The sequence below is a fragment of the Fukomys damarensis genome, unplaced genomic scaffold (genome assembly GCF_012274545.1).
Source record: "Fukomys damarensis isolate Sample0158 unplaced genomic scaffold, DMR_v1.0_HiC HiC_scaffold_21, whole genome shotgun sequence".
Lineage (NCBI taxonomy): Eukaryota > Metazoa > Chordata > Mammalia > Rodentia > Bathyergidae > Fukomys > Fukomys damarensis.
This window is the reverse complement of record NW_022900933.1, coordinates 2,500,311-2,515,885: the sequence shown is the minus strand read 5'-3', so window position 1 is coordinate 2,515,885 and position 15,575 is coordinate 2,500,311. Positions and strand designations below refer to the sequence as shown.

General features: G+C 41.3%; 1 protein-coding gene across 1 annotated transcript in view; it reads right to left on the bottom strand.

Moving 5' to 3' along the window:
- Window positions 1-4,554: 4,554 nt before the first annotated feature.
- Actr10 (actin related protein 10) overlaps window positions 4,555-15,575 on the bottom strand; it is a 28,015-nt gene continuing 16,994 nt past the window's right edge. Inside the window, exons 9-13 of the mRNA XM_010641447.2 lie at window positions 13,765-13,844; window positions 13,611-13,684; window positions 8,244-8,325; window positions 6,625-6,826; window positions 4,555-5,213 (exon numbers count right to left, since the gene is read on the bottom strand). Of these exons, the coding sequence (XP_010639749.1) occupies window positions 5,032-5,213; window positions 6,625-6,826; window positions 8,244-8,325; window positions 13,611-13,684; window positions 13,765-13,844 (620 nt within the window). The 3' untranslated portion in view covers window positions 4,555-5,031. The remainder of the gene's footprint in view (window positions 5,214-6,624; window positions 6,827-8,243; window positions 8,326-13,610; window positions 13,685-13,764; window positions 13,845-15,575) is intronic.

The window sequence follows — 15,575 nt, the reverse complement described above, 5'->3', positions numbered from 1 at the left end:
TTTGTTTTTTTGAGACAGGGTCTCACTATGTAGTTGAGACTGACCTGGAACTCACTATGTAGCCCAGGCTGGTCCTAAACTCACAGTGATCCTCCTGCCTCAGCCTCTCGAGTGCTGCGATGACAGGTGTTCGCCACCAGGCCCAGCAGGATTTGGGCTTTGGTTGGGGATTTGGAGAGGAGGATTTAAGGAAGTGAGTCCTTGTTCTGGACTGGTTGCTCTTTGAAAACCAAGGCAGTTGCATGATCTTGACCAGTTCCACCCACATGAAGGGCAAACTACAAGAGGGACCAAGCTGAAATGGCTAAGCAGGCAGTTAGCACGAGCAAGGGAAGGATTCTTAGTGTTTTCGGTTGTCCAGCGACCCACTTTTCTTCTTTCTTCGTTTTTTGAGACAGGGTCTCTCACTAGGTAGTTCAGACTGACCTATGTAGCCCAGGTTAGTCTCAAACTCACAGCGATCCTCCTGCCTCAGTCTCCCAAGTGCTGGGATTAGAGGCGTGTGCCACCACGCCCGACATTTTCATTTTGTTTTTTGTTGTTGTTGTTTTTTGATGACCCACTTTTCTGCAGCAGACATCTTGTGAGAAAGGGGAGTGAAACAGAATGTAGTTGAAAGCATCCTCTCAGCCTAAGGATGCCGAGTGTTGGCTGTGTCCAATGGCTTCTGGATGTCAGGGCTACTTGTTCCCTTTCCTACCACTCCAGCCAGGTCTTCCAGCCTCTCCCCAGCCCCACTGGTTGGCTGATATTCATGAAAACGGCTCTAATCATCTTTTCTTTACCAAATCTGAGTGTTAATTGCCAGGCCTAACCTATTGTCCTATAAGAAACGTGTTACTGTCAGTTAACCTCTCCCCCGGCTTCTACCACACTAACGTGCTCTTGATTTCCTCTACCTGACACCCCTACTCCAAACTTAAACATCCATTTGGATGTCTGGTAGCTATTCCAAACTTAATATGTACAAAATGTAACTCTTGATATTTGTCCAAAAACTTGTTTCTCTGTTAGCTATTTTCCATTTTCTTTATGTAATGGTAACACGATCTTTGTACATAATTAGACCAAAAATTTGGAATCATTGATTCCTCTTTTTCCTTCCAACCCCATTATCAAAGTACTCTTGGATAAATCAGGCCCTTGGTACGGCCCCCACGCTAGCCTGACCATGTGACTAGTTTTAGCCAATGGGATATTAGAAAGCATAATGTAAATGGAGTATTGAGGATTACTTACACTGTGGGGCTTGGTGCAAGGTGCTAAGAGGTCTGAGTACCTTGAGACCACCAAACTCTGAGGAAGCTTAGGCTAGCCACGTGGACAGAGGCCAGGTGGAGTGGAGAGAGGCTGTGGAAAAAGTACTGAGACCCCAGAATAGTATGCAAGTTCTCTTACCCTCCATTTCTGGCACACCAACAGAATACAGCCAGGTGATCCTCCCCAGTTGAAGCCACGGAATAGAACTGCTCAGCTGAGCCTTGCTTGTCTCAATTCCTGAGCACAGAATTTTAAGTAAAATCCTTGTTGTTTACCCACTAGTTCTTAGAAAAGTCTGTTACACAGTATTAGACAGCTGAAATGTCGACACCAAATCCTTCAACGTGTATTCAGAATCAGACTGCCATAACGAAATAGCATAAACTTAAGTATTGTTGCATGGTGCTGGAGGCTAGAAACTTGAAATTATGGTGTTGGGAGGGACACAGTCTCAAAAATCTCTTTTGCTCAGGAGGCTGAGGCAGGAGAACTATGAGTTCAAGGCCAGCCTAGACTACCTACCAAGACCCTGTCATGAAACAAACATCCCTTTGACGGACTCATTCTGTATCTTTCCCTTAGCTTCAGGTGTCCTATGCAGTCCTTTCGCAGTCCAAGCATCTCAGCTGAGTGACTCGTCTGTGTCTTGGTCATCGTGGGGTTCTCCACGCACCTCTCTCGAATGGTGTTTCCTGACTCAGGACATCAGCCATATTAGATTAGGGCCCACTTTAATTGACCTCACCTGAATTTGGATCTGCACCTGCTTGGAAAAGGAGGCCAGGGGACTCTTGCCTCTAGTCGGCAAAGAGCCCCGAATGGATGATGCTCCTCGCTTTTATTAGAGTCACACAAAGCAAGCAAGCATGTGATCCGGGACTCAGGGAAAGTTTATCAGGTACTCGTGATTCATAGGCTATACCTGAATGTGTATTTTCTTTTAATCAGATTTCAACCATAGCTGCTTCTCTCCTTCAAACTGGTTGACACTGGCAGGTTACTGAAGAGCCTCGGAGGTGGGGTATGGCTTGCTATCGGCCACCCCAATCCCAAGCAAAGTTCAACCTGGGCTTTGGTCTCACACCTGGTTTCCCACACGTTATGGATAACGTGCCTGGAAAATGATCACTAGTCTGGGAGAAGTGGTGCAGTGGAATGGTGGTAGGACTAGAGGACAGAGGAGTCTCACCTTCAGGAAAATTCACTGAGGAAAGTGGCTGGCTAACTTGAACTTTCAGTGTTATTTACTGGCTTACTATGGTTCTCAAATTCTTCACAATCTGCTCCTTAAAGTATAGTGAGGTCTCATTTGATGCTACCGTCAGTTTCAGTAATGTCAGATCACCCCAATTTAAGACATTTTGTAGAAAATTCAGTTCATATATTGCCAGGCATGGTGGCACACACCTGTAATCCCAGCACTCAGGAGGCTGAGGCAGGAGAATCACCGCAAGTTTGACGCCAGCCTGGGCTACATAGCAAGACCCTGTCTCAAAAAAACAAAAACAAAACAAAAAACCAAAACCAAACCAAACCAAACCAAGTTCAATTCACATAGCCTGGAATAAATGCCAACTACAGAAATCCTACTCATCCTGTGGGAGCTAGGTGAAAAGTCTCTTTTTATTAAGTTTTCTTCCTTCACCTACCTCCTGGTCAGAATTAACTCCATAACAACAAGCAACTGGTACCTTTTCGGGGTCTCACCACACTTTTGTATCCCACTGGTTTACGCATCCACTTCTACTGGCTTGCAAAATGCCACAGGACAAAGGTCTTACTGCTGTAGCAGTTTTAGTATCAAAAGCTATACTAGGCACATGGCATTCAGTAGATATCAAATGAATTTTAGTCTTGGGCTATGGAAGTGGCATCAAGTGACAAAACAGAGCTAGATTTTTTTTTTTTTTTTGGTTCTGGGAACCAAACTCAGGACCTTGTGCTTGCCAAGCAGGCACAGTGCCACTGAGCTACATCCCCAGCCCACAGCTAGAATTTTTTGGGGGCATTGGGGATCGAATTCAGGCCCTGTCCTCCGAGAGGCAGGCAGTGGAACTGCTGAACACCCCCCTACCCAGCTAGATATTTTTTTGAAGTTTTTTGTTGTTGTTGTTTTGTTTTTTAGTGGGGATCAAATTCAGGGATGTTCTCCAGCTGAGCTACATTTTTTTTAGACAGGGTCTTGCTAGGTTGCCTCCTAAAATGCTGGGGTCACCAGTGTGTGGCACTGTACCAGGCTGCTAAAAGTTGCTATTTGGTTGGCTTTTGGTGGTACGGGGATTGAACTCAAGGGCCTTTGCACTAACCTCCCCACACCTGTTTTTGAGACAGGATCTTGCTAAATTACCAAATTGCCTGGACTGGGCTTGAATATGTGATCTTCCTTCCTTGGCCTCTTAGAGTAACTGGGATTACAGGAATGTGCCACCACACTCAGTATAGAAGTATTTTTACACACACACACACACACACGAGTTCTAGAAATGAACCCATCCTGATTTTTAGACCAAAGAAACCATCTTTTCTTCCAGTGTTAATAGTCATAGGTAAGGGTATGGGAAGGATTCAGAAAAGCAAAATCGAGGCATTAAACTAAGAGAGTACTTTGGGATAGAGACATCAGAACGCGTGCCAACTCCTACTCCGTCCTCTGGCATAGAACACACTAACAAACGTAATTCCTGTCCTCACAGGTGCCTGGACACCACAGCAACATTTCAACAAGAAGCAGTCCATTAAAAATAAATGATGGAGCCAGGGACTCAGCTCAGTGGTGCTGCGCCTCTTGGGGAGCAGAGTCCCGAGTTCGATCCCCAGTACCAAAAACAAACAAACAAAATAAATAAATAAAAACAAATGATGAAAGCCAGGTGTGGTGGCCATGCCTGTAATCCCAGCACTCAGGAGGCTGAGGCAGGACTGCAGCAAGCAAAACCCTGCCTCAAAAAACCAAAACGAAACAACATAAGATGAAATAAAAGTTAAACAATGAATGTGGACATTTTTTGAAGACCCCTCGCCTTGAGGAGAGATAAAGCACAAAAGCAGAAAGGACACTGCCATTGAGGACGCGTGTTTATAAAGCACTTGTAACTTCGCAGAAGTCTCTTAGAAACAGAGATGCTCACAAGAGAGACTGCGAGGATTTCCATACTTCGCCTAACAAATGCTTGGCCCTGCTACCAGACAGTCAGTCCACAGGATGGAGCGCGTTTCTAGAAAAGCAGCACTGACATAGCTGTGGATACAGAAGTACCAAAGAAAGGTTAAAATGGGTCCATGCCAGGTTACCAGACAGTCAGTCCACAGGATGGAGCGCGTTTCTAGAAAAGCAGCACTGACATAGCTGTGGGTACAGAAGTACCAAAGAAAGGGTTAAAATGGGTCCATGCCAGTACCTGAAATAATTTATCATGGTTAATGTCACTGACTCATTAAATGTAACCACTGCAGAAGATAGTCACACTCGGCATCTCAGGCCCAGGACACACTGTGGGAAGGTGGAGAAGCATCTCAGCATCTTATTGTTCTTTGTGAAATCTCAACTACGTAACAAACATCCAAAACTACACTGCTAGCTTTACTTCACGGCTGTAAATACAACAGACCGCAGTACAAGACAGGCAAGGTCACATGAATTAAACTCTAATGCAAAGAATAAACAGAGAAGCTTCGGCGTCCACTGTAGTTACCTACAGTAAAGCACCCTACGCACTGTGTAGTCTCCTTGCAAGTATCTGAAGTGAAATAAAGTTGTATTTAACCAAACTTCTATTTCTCAGTGGAAAACGCTCTCTTCATCAGAGGCGGCTGAGCTTTTCCAACGTCAAACATCATTTCCAAAGGTGGATTATTGAGGGAGCACCAGTCAGGGATCCGGCCTGTCTGGTTATAATATTCCTTTGACACGGAACGGCTCCCAAGTATATCTTGCAGTGCTCCAAAAATAGCCCCTGTGTGGTAAACATATTTTACAGTTAAAATGAGGACTTTACCCGAAAACTTTAAATACACACATCCATCATATGAAGACTGCTGTGTTTGCAAAGCTCAGCAGATTCCCAATCTTCAAATTCACCGCAGTTAAGCTGATTTTCAATAATGGGGTAAGGGCTGGGATTGAGCTCAGTGGCACCTGGCCTGCCTCACAAGCACAAGGTCCTGAGTCTGTTCCCCAGTGGTGGTGGTAGGAGGATAAGCTAGCACAGCCCCTCACAGATTAGCGTGAATGTGGTACCAAGTACCACCGCTGTCGGAAACTTTGTGCAAATACAATCAATTAGATATTTCATTTTGTCACAACTCTGTGATTACATCAATAAACAAAATGGCACATAAAACTGATAAGCACCATTCTGAAGCCCTAAGATTTTATATTAAAGACCTTAGAAAGATGGACAAGGCAGTCTTTATGAAAAGAACTTAAATTATTTTAGCTATTTGTCTTGGACTTGAGGTGATCCTCCTGCCTCTGCCTCCCCAGTGCTGCGATTACAGGCGTGCACCATCCCCAGCGTCCACTATTTTAAAATTTCAGTAATCTGCTTTAACCCTCTGTATATGTGCCTCTGATACCTACTAGCTCTAACTGCATAATGAAACACATATTGTAATAAATGTCTACGCAATTATAGTTGTGATGTTTTCTCTTCAATGTAGTTACTTACTAGGTTACCTGCTTCAGTAAAACCATCATTACTTAGAGCATTCGGAGTACTCAGCCACAAAACAGAGTTAAAAATAAAGAGATCATCCTGCAATCCCAAGCACCCTGGCAGTTGAGGCAGGAGGATCCCAAGTTTGAGCCTAATCTGGGCAACTTAGAGAAAGTCTGTCTCAAAATAAAAAATTATAAAATGGGCTGGGAATGTAGTTCAGTTGGATCCAATCCCCAGTACTGCAAAACAAGGAAGCAAACAAAACAATTTTCACTCTTCAGCTCTGGTAGGAATTAAAACAAATGTTTTGAGCAACGATAGCTTCACAAAAATAAATTCACAGCTTTCACTATTCTGAGGAATGACTTTAAGTTTACTTAAAATCATAGTGCAAATGCCAAAGGAAATAATGATATAATTCTAAAGATAAGATTTAAAGAAAAGTCAATGTTCAAAGAAAATTAGTAACTTTTTTTTTTTTTGAGATAGGGTCTCACTTTGTAGTTCAAGCTGGTCCTGAACTTATTGAGATCCTCCTGCCTCAGCCTCTTGTGTGCTGGGATTACAGATGTGCACCACCATGCCTGGCTGATTCCCGCATTTTATTTTTTTAAATTTTTTTGAATTCTGCATTTTAATATGGCCATTAGTAATGGCACCCAGAAGCAATAAATACACTCTTTGTATTTAAAAGCTAATTTCTTACCTCCCAACCAGGCCACACAATTAGCCTTTGCAGGTGGAGTATGAATCCGGAATGTCTTTGTACCAAGTGCTTTTTGGTATTTTGGTTTTTCTACCAAATATCTTATTTCTGCAAGCAACCTGTGAAGAAATCCTGGCAACATAGAGGTACCACCTATGACCACCAAGTTCTCCGCAAGCTGTTTCCTGGTGTCTATTGGGCACTGTTTTAAAAAAGGGAAAAACAACAACAAAAAGAATTTATCCTTATTTGGACAAACAGTTCTACTGAAGAAATCTACAGAAGTGTGTACCACACATGGGTCAAGCAGATCCCCACTTGTGTTAGAGAATGACCTTCTCTGATACACCCGCCACAGGATGACTGACACACAGGAAAGAACTTTACAGGTGTGAGGTTTTAAAATGCTTAGAAAAACCTAATAAAATCTGATAGTGAAGAATCTTAAATCCCCCAGTGCACATGGCAATAATATATCAATGGAGTTATTTTCAAAGCAGTGACTTGAGTTAGGCAAAGAGCACAAAAAAAAGTAACTATCAGCAAGGGATGTATGTGGAATCGTAGTTTTTTGCACTATTATACCCATAGCCAGATGTGAGTAGGGAAATGAATTATGTCTCTAATCAAAGACTTAGGAAGGGTAACATCCTTTACTGAGTGGAGCCCTAGAGGTAGGCAGGATCTGCCAAGATGACGGTGCTTCCTATAGAGCTATCCAGTGATACAGTCATCAGTCAACAGGGACAGGTTACCATATGTCCTGTAGAATGTTCTCGTTTTCACACGGTGCCTCACTACGTTACCTAGGCTGGCCTCAAACTCCTCGGCTCAAGGGGCCTTCCTGCTACCATCTAGAGTAGCTGGGATACAGGCACACATCATTGTATCTGGTTTGGCCCTGTGTAGTTTAAAATTCAATACTAACCCGACCTTCAGTACAAAATAAAAATCTGATAACCCTGTTCCGAAAAACATGCATTTGTCCATGGAGATCCTTACTCAAGAGTAGGAAATGTGGGTACTGTATCTCAGTGCAAAAGTAAAACGCATTAACTAAAAACTTAACAAAAGAGCTTAAAAAGGGCACGGTGGTACACGTCTGTAATACCAGGCCGAGGCGGGAGGGTTGCCATGAGTTTGAAGCCAGTCTGTCTACACAGTGAGTTCAGGCCAGCCTAGACTGTATAGTGAGACCCTGTCTCAAAAACCAAAACAAAACAAAATATCAAAAAAGGAACTAAGGGCCGGGGATTTAGCTAAGTGGTTCCGCTGCCTGCCTCACAAGCACAAAGACCCGAGTTCGATCCCCGGTACCAAAAAAGAAAAAAAAGGAACTAAGAGTAAATTTAACAAGCAGAGTAGTGAGATAAGAGATTTCAAATAAAAAAGAAAATTCTTTGCATATTTTTAATGAAACCTTAGAACTAATACACAGGGAGGGGCTGGGGATTTAGCTCAGTGATGCTGCGCCTGCCTTGTCAGTATCAGGTCCTGAGTTCAATCCCCAGTACCCAAAACAAAACAAAACAAACACGAAAAAATAATACACAAGGAAAATATTGAAAAAACATTTCAAATTTTTCTTTCAAAGTGAAACTTTTCACAAAATAAAATACCTGCAGAAGGGAATCCAGTATTAACGTGGCAACTGATTTCTCTTCATTATCTTGTTCAAAAAGAATTTCTACAACTGAGTCTCTAGTAAGATTGAGAAAGAGAGCACTGTTGACATCGTGTGTGATACAGAGTAAGCATTAGTTATACTGACACAGTATTGTTAAGTACCACAGAATCACTACTAACATACGAGATGTTCTCACTCATTCCTGGGAAGAATCACAGCAGCCGCCCTTCAGGGCCGAGGGAGGATTCAGTGAGTCAGAGGAGGGTTCGGGACCTGGGAGGTGTCCCCAAGTAACAGCCTCTACTATTATCATGTATAATGCCTGCTCAAACCTAGTACAGATCACACACAGTACTCTGTGGAAGCAAGAACCAATGAGCCTATAGCCAACATAAAAGGATTTAAAACAAATAACAAAACTCTCCATATTTCTTTTTTAGAAATAATATATGACAAAGGTTCTACCTGTCTAGAAAGAGATTCATTTTCCTCTTCTAAAATTAAAAGAACTTTACTTCTGGGTAGCATGAAAAGGATCTCTGGGGAAATAGAATATTTCTTTTTCCCAGTAATGAACTGTAACTGTACTGCATACCTAGAATGTACCAATAAACTCAATAAAAAGAAAAAGAAGAATGTTCTTCTTTATTGCCCATATTTAAGGTGTATAGCATGTTCCGGTGGACACATACACAGTAAAATGATTACAACAGGCAAGTAAATTAACCATCATGTTCCACAGTCACCTTTTTATCTGTGCTAAGAGCAGCTGAAATTTACTCTCTGCAAATTTTCGGTACTTAATCCAATCATCTTAACTCTAGACCTTAGGCTAGGAATTAGAGCTCCAGACTTCTCATTCACCACCCTCAAATCCGCTCTTCTCCCTCTCACCCTGGCAGCTGCTGCTCTGCTCTGCTCCTGGATATCTGAATTTTAGATTCCACAGCGAGAGCAAGCAGTATCTTTTTCTTTCTGGGTCTGGCAAGAGTTCTACATCTTCACTGTTGTAGTGCAGATTACAGAAATCTATACAAAATACAATTACAAGGAACTGTAATACAATTTATACCAATACCAACTGACTAGTTATATTATAGCTATATAAAGTATAATCACAGGATAAACTAAAAGGGTACACAGGACCTCTCTGTATTGTTTTTTTTTGGGTAACTAATCAATACTTATTTGAAAATTTAAAAAGCTGGAACATAATCTTTGAGCTAGATATATTATATTCCTTACCCCAACCAGTTAGAACACCAGGGAGGCTGTAATTACTAGACTTCTTGCAGTTCAATGCTGTTAAACACCAGGAATGAGTACCAGGAATTAGATGACCAGTGATATGTGAGACTGCCAACATTTACTGGAAGAAGAAAGCACCTATGGGTCCGGGGATTTAGCTCAGTGGCCCTGCACCTGCCTCACAAGCACAAAGTCCTGAGTTTGATCCCCGGTACCAAAAGAGAAAAAAACCCACTTTTTTCCTCTCCCCTCATACTGGAAATCAAACTCAGGACCTTGTGCCTGTGAGGCAGGTGCAGGGCCACTGAGCTAAGTCCCCAGCCCCAAGAAAGCACTTTTTACATTCTCTCTTTAGGACTGATGTTTGAAACCCAGATAGAGTAGCTGTAACTGCAGCAGCTACCTGGACCTTGAGGATCAAGAATACATCCTAGTGGACTGGGAATTTGGCTCAGTGGTTCTGCCGCCTGCTTCACAAGCGCAAGGGCCTGAGTTCGATCCCTGGTTCCACAAAAACTGGTGTAAGGACATTTAGTCTCTGAAGGGGCCTATCAGACCATCCCTAGACTACCTCTAAACTCATATAAGAGACACTTTCTAGCTTGCTGAAGTTACTGTCTGTGTTGTAACTATGGCCAAGCAAAATCCCGACCAGTCCAATATGAAACATATATAAGCTGTTTTACAAAACTGGGATCATATTACACATATCATCTTAAAGCTTTTAAAAATCTTTTTCAAAATACCTAAAATTCTCTTCAGGACATTCAGGTTACTGCTGATCTCTCCATTTCCCACCGTAGTGAGGCCTACGGTACCCACAATGGGTGACCAGTGAAGCCACCTTGCCACCTCCACCAGCAGCCGCACGCTTCCAAGAGCCACTTTTCCTTTTTCTTTTTGGTACCGGGAATCGAACTCTGGTCCTTGCGCTTGCAAGGCAGGCCACCGAACCGCTGAGCTAAATCCCCGGCCCAAGAGCCACTTTTCCTTTTTCTTTTTGGTACCGGGAATCGAACTCTGGTCCTTGCGCTTGCAAGGCAGGCCACCGAACCGCTGAGCTAAATCCCCGGCCCAAGAGCCACTTTTCTTTTCATAAATCTTTTGTCAGGTGATTTGACATATATATGAAATATATAACTTAAAATTGTTACTTAACAAATGAATAAAGTAGAAAACAAGCAGTTCTCCCTATGAAAACTATAATTAAATTTTAATACAGGTTAAAAAAATTATAAAAGTCTAGAAAAAATAACTAGAAGGATTCTGTACCAAGAATAATTTATGGTACCTTTAAGATCTTTCTGTACTTAACAATAGTGAAAAACAATTGCAAATCATAAACTGAATTACGGTTTATGCAAATGTAACTCACAACACTATAAGCAGACTTATCCTCAAACTGGAAACAAGTGTGCAGATGTCAGTTACATGGGGCACAGCTCAGTGGGAGAGTACATGATTAGCATGCGTGAGGCCCTGGGTTCAAACTCTGCACCCCAATTAAAAATTATAAATAAAAGTTATCTGGGGATTTAGCTCAGTGTTTCTGCCACCTGCCTCACAAGTGCAAGGACCCGAGTTCGATCCCTGGTACCAAACTAAATAAATAAAATAAAATAAAATAAAAATTATAAATAAAAGTACGAATAAACAAATTTTAAGTTGAAATACAATGTTCAGCATTTTTGGGGGGTACTGGAGATTAAACTCAGGACTCCTCGCTTGCCAGGCAGGTGCTGTGCCTGCAGAGCCCTGGCCCTAGAATGTGATTTTTAAAAACGGTCTTTGTTATGGTTTAGATCCAGAATGCCTTCCTAGAGGTCCCCATGCTCCAAGGTGAGGCTTCTGGGTGGGGACTGGATTACAGGGGTGCTGTAGCTGACTTGCTGTTAGGAGGCATACCTGCTTGGGGGCGTCACCGAGGGCCTGCTGGGAAGAGGAAGGGTGTATCTCCCTGCCCAGTTCCACCTTCCCTATGGACTTCCTGGCTGCCCTCCACCCAGCTCTTCCATCACGCCCGTCCTGCCCTGGAGCTGACGGCCATGGGCTGAATCCTCTAAAAAAAAAAAGTGAGCCCAAAGAAACCCCTGTTCCTTTAAGTTGTGGATGTCCAGTTTTTGTCCCTGAGATGAGAAGGTGACTGAGAATCTTTCCTCTGAACCTTTCTCTGATTTACCAACTGCTGACATTTGGATCTTAAGCGGGTCTCGAAAGGTCCGTGTGTAAAGGCTTGCTCCCCACGGTGGCACTTCCGGACATGGTGGAGCCTCGACAAGCGAGGCTTTAGTGGCAGGTCTTTGGTCTCTGGGGATACGCTCTTGAAGGGGATTTTGGGGTCCCAACACCCCATCTCTCTTTGCTCCCTGGCTCTGACGTGAATAGTTTTGCTTTGCTGTGTGCTCTACACAGGTGCTCTGCCATGTGCGCCCCATGACTGTCTTTTCCAACCTCCAGCAGAGGCCTGAGAGCAGTGAGCCCATCTGATTATGACCTGGAGAATAAAAGTTCATTATTTCCAGTGCTGGTTACAGTAACAGAAAGCTAACATGCCAACCAGTGACTGGAAGACTGCATCTGATCAGAAGGTTTCAACAGAACTAGACCTGTTAGTAGATAAAAAATATTAGCAGACAGTGGTAAATTAAATATTGAAATGTGAAATATAATAGCTCCCTGTATTTGCAATGTCTTTTTTACTATTTAATAACCCAAAGCTCTATTTTAGTTGAATTTCCTTAAATACTTATTTTCTTTTACTCCACTAAATTAGCAGAAAATTTAAAATAGTTCTTTAATGAATATAATCGAAAAAAATGATCCAAACAAAACTAACGAAAAGGTTTATAATCTCACTTTTGTTCCTTATCCTATTACCTTTAACTTCTGAAAAAATATGTTCATTCTCGCAATGGCTCAACCTTTTTATTACCTCAAAATCTAAAAGGATGTATAAAATGTAACATGGTAATTTCTTATGTGCATCTTCTGATCTTATATTTTACAAGGAAACTGTTATAATAAAAATTTTATGAAAGCAGTGATATAAATAAAAATATGTATTTAATAAATTACACTGTATTTACAAAGGAAATAAAATAAATAATAAAAGGTAAATTAATCAATTGTAACGAGTGAATATATTCAGACTAATGCATTCTTTCTAACAAAAAGTTTTGTTTTATCAAAACAAAATTTTATTTCTTTTTATTTTGGTACCAGGGATCGAACTTGGGACCTTGTGCTTGCAAGGCAGGCAGTGCCAGTATGGAGCTAAGTCCCCACCCGCCCCCATCTTTATTTATTTATTTATTTATTTGGAGACAGGGTCTCACTATGTAGTTGATTTTTTTTCTTTTGGTACTGGGGATTGAACTCGGGTCCTCATGCTTGCGAGGCAGGCGGCAGAACCACTGAGCTAAATCCCTGGCCCTCACTATGTAGTTGAGACTGACCTGGAACTCATTATGTAGCCCAGACTGGTGAACTCACAGCGATCCTCCTGCCTCAGCCTCCCGAGTGCTGGGATTACAGGTGTGCACCACCATGCCCAGCCTCCAAAACAAAATTTTAAATCAGTAGTCAGCAAAGGATAGCCTCCAAGTAAAACCCAGCTGACTGTCTGTTTTTGTAAATAAAGCTTTACACAGACTGTCTCTGGCATCAACTGGAGAGCATCAAGGACCGAAAAGTCTGAGAGTCACCGCTGGCTCTTTCCAGATGAGGCTTAGTTTACTAACCTCTGTTTTCAGGTATCACACTTCCTGCTCTATCTCAAAAAAATCGTTAGAGTCATTAGTTAAACTAATTCGGAATTGCTCTGAAAATCAGGAAAAAATATTTTTCATGTTTTAAAAAGCTGAATGAAATTAATTTTGAAAAAGAAAGCTAATTGAAAAACACTCAACTGTTGAATCAGCAATACTGAAGTAAAGACTTATAAAACATTTCCCAAAGCCAGGAATTTAGTTTATTGTTTTGCTCATAAAAATTAAGGGCTAATGGGCTGGATGGAGATTTAGTTCAGTGATTCCGCAGCCTGCCTCACAAGCGCAAGGTCCTGAGTTCGATCCCTGGTACAAAAAAAAAAAAAAAAGAAAGAAAGGCCAACCTGATTGATCCCAGGATATGTAAAATCTTCTCCCCATCTAATGGATAGCTGACATCTGGGGGCACTGGGGGACGCTGAAACACAAGTATCATAAGCATAAGTTTCTACACGTTACAAGCTATAGAAAAAGAAGATGCATTTATCTCTAACTTACTTCGTCATTCCCATCCATATTAAAGTTTGCTGCTTGGATGCTGAGTCCACGCTTCAGATCACTTACAAAGCAAGTGCGCACTTAAAAGAGCAAAAGGAAACTCTGTTACGGCTTCTGGTTAGCCAGGTAGAGTAAAGCTACACCTCAGTTCAAACGCTGCTGCTCAAGGGGACATGCTGTTCAAGTGTTCATCTTTTCTGAAATGACCCTTTTCCTCCAGAAAAATCGCCTTTGAGAAAACTACTCTGCTGTTGGATAATCCTTGCATAAAGAATAGAACAAGAAAGATAAATTTCAGCATCATTAATGTAGCTTCAAAAAAACAAACAAACAGATTTCTCCCCTCCCCTCTCTGATCCTTTGGTGTCAGAAAACAAAACTAAACTACTCTAAGTGCAATCTTCTTAAGAGCTTAGGGTTTTTTGGTGTAATTATTTTCTCCCTCATGGCATACTCCAACCCTACCACTTCCCTTCTACTGTATTACTTTTTGCATTCTGAATACCAGTTATTTCTGTTGTATCTCTTATACTAAACTGCTCTGAGAAATAGGTAAAGAACATTTTAAAGAGACAAAACTGAGTTGAATGCATGGACTCTGATGAGTTGGTCAAACTGCTCAGAAGCCACATCAGCCGCATATATTGTGAGAAAAATTCTGTAGCACTGTGTGTTATGTATTTGTTTTTTGAACGGAAATGGGTTCCTGGTATACATTATTATTTAGCCACATTTGTTATTCCCTTAACATTATGGAACAATGGATAAATACAGTTAGCTCCCTTTTTATTAGCTTCATGGTATTTATTATTATAAGGTTATCAAACTTCAACTAGATGGAGCAAGTGCTTCTAACTTTAATAAGTATCAGATTATTTTCAAAAAAGTTAGGTTAAAGTCCTTATTAATATCAATAAATACTCATTTTCCCACAATGTCACCAATGCTGGGTATCAACCTTTCAAATTTCTGCCAATCTGATGTTTCCTTGATAGGAAAGTGAAATACTTTTCCCGAGCCAGAGGACACATGAGAAGAGATACAGGTAAATAGCTGTTACCTTGCAGAGGTGACGTCGGGGAAAAGGGGGACTGTTCATTTGAGATAAATTCATCCTCTGCAGTATCTGTGCTATGCAACAGGCCCGATTCCAAAGGACAACGGTTTTACAGTAACTAGAAGCCGCAGGTTACATCACGTAAGCAAGCACTCTCACAAAGAGCAAGATGTTTTGCAACCTGGACCCTAACACTGCCGATCCATGTGATGCTGAGCGGATCCCTGAGTTCCTCAGGCCCCAACCAGACAAATTAGCTTCAAGTCCCACTTGACTGTAAAACTCATTACTGATTCTCTATTAATAATTCTAGAATATGAATTTTATATGACCCCTCACATACTGAAGACTATACATTATATTTTAAATGCTTTTCCTTTAGTGAATAAAAATAGCACAGAAGTCAATTTGAACACAATCATAAAAATCCATTCTATCAGAGTAGAAGGAATATATGTTATTAAAGTGAATCCAGTATACTTTGGTTCCAAATGCAGAACGTCTAAACAGTCACTGAAATGACTAACCTTATGAAAAGTAAAAAGAAAAACTAGAACTAAAAAAAATTATACAACATCAAACTAGTGATTTTCTTAAGCAATTTAACTGTTACTTTATAAACTATTAGTGCCATAGTAACCTTGTACGCTCTATGCATAATTAAGAATCTGCCTTAACAACACTTCATAAATAATGCTAGAACTTTCATAAGTCTAAAAGGCAATCAACTTTTATATTATTTGATAGCCTATGT